At 52.5% G+C, this 8,267-nt stretch overlaps 1 protein-coding gene across 1 annotated transcript in view; it reads right to left on the minus strand.

Annotated features, from left to right (window-relative positions):
- Window positions 1-8,267, minus strand: part of kdm6ba (lysine (K)-specific demethylase 6B, a) — a gene marked incomplete in the record, with an annotated part of 109,187 nt that overhangs the window by 10,904 nt on the left and 90,016 nt on the right. Inside the window, 8 exon segments of the mRNA XM_076288576.1 lie at window positions 1-1,877; window positions 2,581-3,249; window positions 3,789-3,980; window positions 4,267-4,428; window positions 5,307-5,387; window positions 6,361-6,577; window positions 6,729-6,824; window positions 7,581-7,704. The exon segment at window positions 1-1,877 is cut by the window's left edge and continues 1,731 nt beyond it. Coding sequence (XP_076144691.1) covers window positions 1-1,877; window positions 2,581-3,249; window positions 3,789-3,980; window positions 4,267-4,428; window positions 5,307-5,387; window positions 6,361-6,577; window positions 6,729-6,824; window positions 7,581-7,699 — 3,413 coding nt within the window.

An 8,267-nucleotide genomic window follows, 5' to 3' on the forward strand; every position in this document is an offset into this window, starting at 1 on the left:
AGAGGCGCTGGCAGGACTCCCCTGGCACCGCGGCTATCGTTGTTGTTGTTGCTGCTGCTGCTGATGATGATGTTGCCGGGGGCGATGCCAAGCGGGGGCAACCCTCCTTGGTCCATCTCCTCCTCCTTCTTGATGGACTCGTCCAGCATCTTCATGATGTTGGCCAGCCCGTCGGGCAGGAGCTCCGAGGGCTCTTCCTCGAACTGGGCACCGTCCGAGTCCACGCTGCTGCTGCTGCTGCTGCTACTGCTGCAGGCACTGCTGCCCAAGCTGCCCAGGCCTCCAGCGGGCACACGCTTATTGCCCAGGGCAGAGCCGGGCACGGGGCTGGGCACGGGGTCCCGGGTGAAGGCCTGGTAGAGGTGCGGTGCCTCTCGGAGCGGAGGCGGGTGGGGGAGGTCTTTGGACGGGGCCGGGATGGCAGAGGATGAGGGCGAGGAGCTGGTTTTGGGGGTTGGCACGATGTGGCCCGAGGAGTGGCCCGTAGAGGAGGTGGACAATGGCGATGATGACGACGATGATGATGATGATGATGATGCCCATTTCTCGCGCTGTCGCTGCTTCTCGCGGGCGAAGTCCGTCTGTGGCGTGAGGGGCGGCGGGCGGCTGGCGGCGAGCATGGGAGCGGGCGGGCACCCCTGGGGCATCCCTGCGCCACCGCGGCTCAGCCACGGGTACGGTGGGGACGGCTGACGGGCCGCGGTCGCCGGCGACAGGCGTGGAGGCGGCGGGTCAGCGGCCAGTAGCCTCTCCAGACTCTCCATGGCCGACTCCTCCTCCGACGCGGACGTCGCCGTCGTCGTGGTGATGACATGCCTGCGGGCGACGGCTGCTGCTCTTGCCGCTTCCTGCTGTTCTGCTGCGCGCCTCCTCTCGGCGCTCCTCTTCCTCTCTCTCTCCCTCTCCTCCTCCTCCTCTTCCTTTCTTCTCCTCCTCCTCTCCTTCTGTCGCTCCTCCTCGTCCTCCCTCTCGCGCTGGCGCATGTGGGACTGCAGCTCCGCCTCCAGCTTCTTCAGCACGTCCTCCATCGACTGCGGCTCTGCCTTGGGGTACGGCCGCACGGCCTTCTGGGATACGTCCGGCCTGGTGTATGATGGGATTGAGGTGGTGGTGTTGTTGTTGTTGTTGTTGTTTGTGACGCTGGTGGTCTGTGGTCTAGGGACGGTCGGGGGCAGGTGGTGGAGGGGCTTGGAGGAGTTAGTGGGCATGGGGTCAGGGGCAGGGGCAGGGGCACGGGTGGGGGCAGTGTGTTTGGAGCAACTGACCGCTCCGGTGCTTCTGCTGCTGCTGGTGGTGGTGATGACGCTTTCGCCGGCCCGCGACGCGCCAGCCGACGAGGGAGCCGTCGCCATGGTAACGGGCGCCTGAACGGAGCTCGGGTGCGAGTAACAGGGCATCGCCGGGCGGCTCGGCTGAGGTTTGCCCATCTCCGCGTGGGCGTGCAGACCGGCGCCGCCCGTCTTGGCTCCCTGATACCCGCCCTGGTGGGGCAGGTTGCCGTGGTGCTGGAGCGCGTGGAGCGCGTCCGGCGACGCCTTCCAACCCGCGTGGGACAGCACGCCAGGCGGAGAGCCCACCGCAGGGCCCGCTCTGCTGACCGCGTGTCCGTAGAGGGGTGTGTGAGGGGCCTCTGAGCGCGGAGGAGTGGCCGTGATGACCGGGGTGATGACGGGGGCTCTGGACGTCATGGGCATGGGCGAGCCCTGGACGGCGGCGGCGTGAGGAGGGGTCACCCGCTGGGGGGTGCCAGGGGTGCGGCGGTGGTCCTGACTGCTGCTGCTGCTGCCGCCGCTGTTGTCTCTGCTGCGGCTCCGCTCCTTCTGCTGAGGGACGCACACACCCTGAGCGTCCAGCGACGACATGTAATGCCCCGAGCCCTGAGAGGACAGCACACACACACACACACACACACACACACACACGCAGACATACACACACACACACAGACACACACACACAGACACACACACACACGCAGACATAGAGATATGAGAGTTACGTAAGTGAACCCACACTCTGGAACAACCCTCGCTGATTAGCGCGTAACGATTCGACCGTAGGTCAAGGGTTCGCGTGGAAAAAACTCTGGAAGCAGCTGTCTCATGACTAATTACGACTAGGCACAGAGACAGCTGCCGCCAGCTAGCTGGGCTTACACATTAACACGCTCGGCCGTCAGAACATACACTCACATGGGTCAGTCACAGTCGCATGCAAAGAACTGTGTCAAAAGAGTCGACATGACTCCAGGGGTTCTCTCAAATTTACTAATTTCACCCTTTCATTTTAAGAAAATGGTCATATTATATAGTAAGGAAGTACAATTTATTTATAAGGCAGATATAAAATACAGTTTAGACTGACCACAGTGCCGTACAAATGCAAATTAAAAGACAATACATAAATACTGAATATATGGCCTAAATCCTGTCAGGGGTTCTCTCAAATTTACTAATTTCACCCTTTCATTTCAAGAAAATGGTCATATGGCCTAAACCCTGTGTGTGTGTGTGTGTGTATGTGTGTGTGTGTGTGTATGTGTGTGTGTGTGTGTGTGTGTGTACTTGTGCTTGTGCTTACCGTGGTGTGTTGCCCATGGCTGATGTTTGGCTTCCACCCATGAGGGCCGGAGTTGGAGTTGGTGTTGGTGGGGGCATGTGATGCACTGGCGACCTGAGGGGGCAGAGTGGATGGCGCCGCTGAGGTGTGGGTGTGGGCGTGGGTGTGGGCGTGGTTGTGGGCGTGGTTGTGGGTCGTCATCCCTGGGTGGCCGAGGAAGTGGGGGAGGCTGTAAGGCACAGAGGTGAGGTTCGCTGCTGGTGTGGGCGCGCTCTGGCGCTCCCTGCTGGTGTCCCCCCGTAATGACGCCTGCTGCTGCTGCTGCTGATGGTGGAGCTGCATAGGAGCTCCAGAGGGAGGGTGGCTCACTGCTGATGGCAAGCCCTGCTCGGGCCCTCGAGGCTGGGCCGCGCCGCTCCTGGAGTCCTGGTACCGTGGAGGTCCATGGTGGGAGGTGGAGGTGTGGGGGTGGGAGGAGGGCTTGATGTTTTGAGGGTGGAGACGCGGGTGGCTGTGGTGGGTGTGCACGGGTGCCTGGGGGGTGGGCGGCGGCAGGGGCTTGTGGGTAGTCTGGGGGGGCAGTTGAGGGGGTGCACGGTCCTGGTTGTAGCCCCCAGGGGAGGAGAGGGGTGAGGGAGCAGATGGAGTGGGTTTGTAGCTGAAACCGCCCATGCCTAACTTAGATGAGTCCTGTGAGCAAGAAAGAGACAACAGAAATGGACAAGGAGGACAAGAAAAAGATGGAAAGAACAGAGATGCACAAGAGAGAGAAGAGATGTGTGTTAATACACGCAAACAAATCCAGATAAAATTATTCATATCCATATTTATGGCTGGTACTTAAGGATATTTCAGAGAAATTTAAGTTGAAATTAAGGATTGATGGTATTAAGATGGACACAACTATACTGCTCAACAAAATTAAGGGAACACTTCAATCATACACTGGATCAGTACTCTGACTCTGTTTGGTTCTGAGCACAAGTAAAACTTTTGAGGCGAGTGTTTTATTGAAGAACTGTCAGACATTCTGTGAATGTAGTTTGAGAATGGAGAAAAGGGGTGGAAGGTTTCAAAAAATGTGTTTTAACAATTGTGGAAAAATTGAACTGTTCCCTTAACTTTTTTTGAGCAGTATATATTTTGCCAGAGTTTAACTTCAGACAACTTCGATCAGAATCTGAACTGGACAGCGGCGACGTATTGTGAGGTGGACAGAAGTGTGGTACCTGATACTCGGTGGGGCTAGTTTTCCTGTCTGGGGGGCTGTTGGCCCAGGGTGGAGTGGCGTTGCTGTGCAGGGGGCTCCAGAAGGCTGGTTTGGGAGGGGGGGCGAACTGGGATGGGGTGGGGGGTTGGATCTGCGCTGGGTGCCCCCCCATGGGGCCGGAGAACCGCTGCAGTGCTGGGTGAGAGCCCTGCTGGGGGGTAGGAGGGTAGGAGAGGAGAGAGCATCAGAACTGGACCACACACACACACTTATGTAGACACAGAGAGATACTAAGGTATGTGTGCAATTTCTACACCATATTTAATGTTAAGTGTGTGTTTGTAAAATGTGCAAGTCTTTGCATGCAGAAATGTGTGTGTACAGTACCATATTTGCATATAGAATATGCTTAAGTGTGTGTGTGTGTTTGTGTGTATATCTATATCTATATCTATATATATATATAAGTGAGAGTGCCTCCACACACACACACACACCTGCTCTGCGAGCGAGCTCCTCTTCCTCTTGTTGGGGCTGGGGCAGTCGTCCAGCAGGGGGCGCTGCAGGGTCGGAGGGGGCGGCGTGTGCTGGATCACAGAGTGCTCCCCCAGGGACGCGGCCGCACGCTTCAGCTGACCGCCAGCAAAGGGCCGGGGCTGCTGGGATACAGGAGGACCAACAGAGCACCCGCAGGTCAGTCAAGCGTGCTTATGTGTGTGTGTGTGTGTGTGTGTGTGTGTGTGTGTGTGTGTGTGTGTGTGTGTGTGTGTGTGTGTGTGTGTCAGGCTTGTGCAACATTCCAGAATTGAATTGAAACTGGCTCTTAAATTCCAATTCAATTCTTGAATTTCACTTGCATTTCAATTGAGGTAGCAAACAGGAAGCAGAATTGCAATTCGTATTGTGCACAACCCTGGTGTGTGTGTGTGTGTGAAGACAGTGACCAAACTTAGTGCCAGCCACCAGCCAAACACTGGTCAAATAGGAAGGTGTCTGCAAGCGTTCAGACACAAAATAATGATTAACTAGTGAGTGGCTGGTGAATGAGATCATCTGTGTGTCAGTGCCTGGTAGATATTCACTGTTTCTACACACGGGGGAGGAAAACTACAATTCTCTAGTGATATAGAGATCGGCAGTACACTTAGTCCAATTGAGTTCAATGGAATGGTCTACACGATGGTACATGTGACGGAAAGACTCACATTGCCTGTTGAAGGTGTTTTGAAAGACATTACAAAATGACTGTTTGTGGTCTAGTGTCTAGTGTGATCTGTGTCTAGCGTCTACCGTGTGTGTGTGTGTGTGTGTGTGATAGAGACCGAGACAGAAGTGTTTTGAAAAACATTGCATAATCACTGTGTGTGTGTGTGTGTGTATGTGTGTGTGCGTGTGTGTGTGTGTGTGTGTGCGTGTGTGTGTGCGCGTGTGTGTGTGTGTGTGTGCGTGCATGCGTGTGCGTGCGTGTGTGTGCGCGTGTGTGTGTGTGCGTGTGTGTGTGTGTGTGTGTGTGTGTGTGTGTGTGTGTGGTACACACCTGCTGGGTCTGACCCCATGAGTCTCCGAGAGGTCCCATCGCTCTGGAGCCGCTGTGCTGTGGCTGGGGAGCACCGGCAAACTACGACAGAATGAACAACAGAGCCTGAGTGAGCTTTATACCGACACGTGTGTGTACGTACGTGTGTGTGTGTGTGTGTGTGTGTGTGTGCAAGGACGCACATACGCGAGTGTGTACGTGTGTGAGATGAGAGAATGAATGACAGAGCCTGTGAATGAGAGTGACTGAGGTTTTATAGACACATTTGAGTGTGTGTGTGTGTGTGTGTGAGAGAGAGTGAGAGTGTTGTCATTGCGAAACTGATTTTTTTTTAGAAAGCCGCACACATCACACGAGGGGAAAGACCTGCTGCCATTTCCAGCTCAGACACTATTAGATCACGGCCATTTCTCATTAAAGGCATTTGAGTAAATTCTTACGAAACCTCCAAAACCGCAGAGGCATCACTCGTCAACATGGACGCACGGCGCGATGACTGACACAGGGAGAGGAACTGGACCTCAGTACGAGGTGTTCCCTTAGCCGTAAACTGCTGACTGATGTTTTTCTTGAAAGTACTACACACGTTTCTGTTGCTTTTCTCAGTTAACGTCTTCAAAGACGAGATAAACTTTCACATGACTTTCCGCTGTTAATTTTGGAAACATTTGTTTCGTTTCTCAAGCTCGACTGTTTTTCTTCAGATGTCTGGCCATTGTTGGTACATCACTGCCAGTACTAGTTTAGTCAGTCGACTGCCCGTAAGCCTTTCTAGGCTTCCTCTCTAGGCTTCCTCTAAAGTCTGAACATGGTGGTTTCGTTTTGGATTACCATCATTTTCAGATGTTTTTTGTTTTTTTAAATGTCTGTGTCATTCATGATTTGCCTCATGTCTCAAACATCGCACCAATATGGCGTGTGTGTTCAGGTTACACAACAAATATACTGACCATATGTGAAAAAACACACACACACACACCTAAACACAAAAACAGATAATATGTGCACACACCACACCACACACACACCTGACACTTTGACACAGTGTCCTCACCTTCAGCAGTTGGTTAGCGCGAGCCGCAAGGTGTGTGGGTGTGGGGCCTCCGTAACCATGGAGACGGGCGTGGTCCTCGGGCGACGGCTCGTACAGACCCAGCTGCTCCCATGTGCGAGGGGGGGGCGGGACCCTGGAAGGGGGGGCATCCCGCGGTAACCCAGGCAACAGTGCTGCCGGGGACAAGTCCAGCTTGTCACCTCCACGAGGGAGGGCACTGGAGAAACACACGCACACACACACACACACAATAACAAAATGCTATCAGTGTCAGATATACAGGAGAAGTTTTATAACAAGTGTAATATGACTATGTGTGTATATCTATGACACAAAGCTGTATGTGTGTGTGTGTGTGTGGTACTTACCCATTGGGGTAAAATTTGCTGGGGTGGTTCAGAGTAGTCACGTGACTAGGGGGAGGATGGGGATGGAACTGATGTTGATTGATGCCTGGAGCGCATCTATCAGGTGACAGGAGAACATAAGGTAAGACAAGTGTGTGTGAGTGGGCCCAAGACCTGTGTGTGTGTGTGATAGAATGTGTGTGTGTGAGATCTGGGCAGTGGGTCCCAACAGCATAGAGAGAGAGAGAGAGAGAGAGAGAGAGAGAGAGATGCTGCACACAAGAAAATGAAAAACATTTCCTTTTACATTGTAAAAAATTTGAAAACATCAGATCAATATATTTCACAAAATTTTTAAAAATAATCCCAAATTTTAGAAATTTACAGAATGACACTCAAATCAAATACTTATTAGGAGAGTACCCAACCGTATTACCACTAGCGGCACAATATGTCACAGAATGCCATAAAGAACGAGACAGCCACTAGGCAAGCAAATATATATGTATCTTCTTTTTTTTTTTTTTTTTTCCTCCATTGTGTGCTAGTGTGTGTGTGTTTGGGGGAGGGGGTGGAGTGTGCGGCGTGGGTGTGTGTGTGTGTGTGTGAGTGTGTGTGCTCTAATGTTCTATTATTTTTATTATTCTCCATAGTCCATGTCAATTGTTATTATTATTATTATTATTATTAATTGCTAATTTTTTGATGTAACTACTGCTTTGGCAACATTGTAACACTTACAGTCATGCCAATAAAGCTCATTGAAATTGAATTGAGAGTGTGTGTGTGTATGTTTGAGAGAGACAGAGAGTGTGCGTGCGTATGTGTGTATGTGCGTGCGTGTGTGTGTGTGTGCGCACGTGTGTGTCCTACCTGGACGGCGGGGCCCAGGAGCGGTTGCCCACGGGAGCCCATGGTCCCCGGTTGAGGGCGTCCAGAGGGAAGGCGTCCCGTGTGCCGCGCCCAACAAAGTGCTCTGCTGTGTGATGCATCCAGCCTACACACACACACACACACACACACACACACACACACACACACACACACACAGAGAGAGAGAGAGAGAGAGAGAGACAAGTCAGGATAGCACTACAAATGAGCACCATTTCGCCCTCTACATCTCAAATCCACATTAAAGAAAACAATAAATGACATGAACAACAAAACTAGTCAGGCAACTGCAGATTTCACTCCTATGTAAATGAACACTGGAGTCACACACACACACACACATGCAGAGACCCGAAGGAAAAAACAAATTCTTTCAAAGTTTGACCAAAAGTTCTACCAATTAAGCCATGGTTCTGTTATACAACTCTATAGCGATGTAAACAGACATAGATATCAGGCGTTTATGTTGTGCTAGTCGGCCTCCATAACTAAAGACCATGCCAACCAAGCAATGATATCCACATTTAGATTTGCATTCAAACTCACCTCTGGCCTGCCTGCCTGCTTGTCTGATAGTGACCAGTCGAGTCCACTCTAACCGAGCACGAGTTAGTGACTGAATTAGCGTCCATCTGTTAGCGCTAGCCTGCTAATCCTGTGAGGTGAGTT

The sequence above is a fragment of the Alosa pseudoharengus genome, unplaced genomic scaffold (assembly GCF_046254945.1).
Source record: "Alosa pseudoharengus isolate Yale_2024_CS ecotype anadromous, Long Island Sound unplaced genomic scaffold, YU_APseudo_1.1 YU_APseudo_1.1_scf_17, whole genome shotgun sequence".
In the NCBI taxonomy this organism is placed as follows: domain Eukaryota; kingdom Metazoa; phylum Chordata; class Actinopteri; order Clupeiformes; family Clupeidae; genus Alosa; species Alosa pseudoharengus.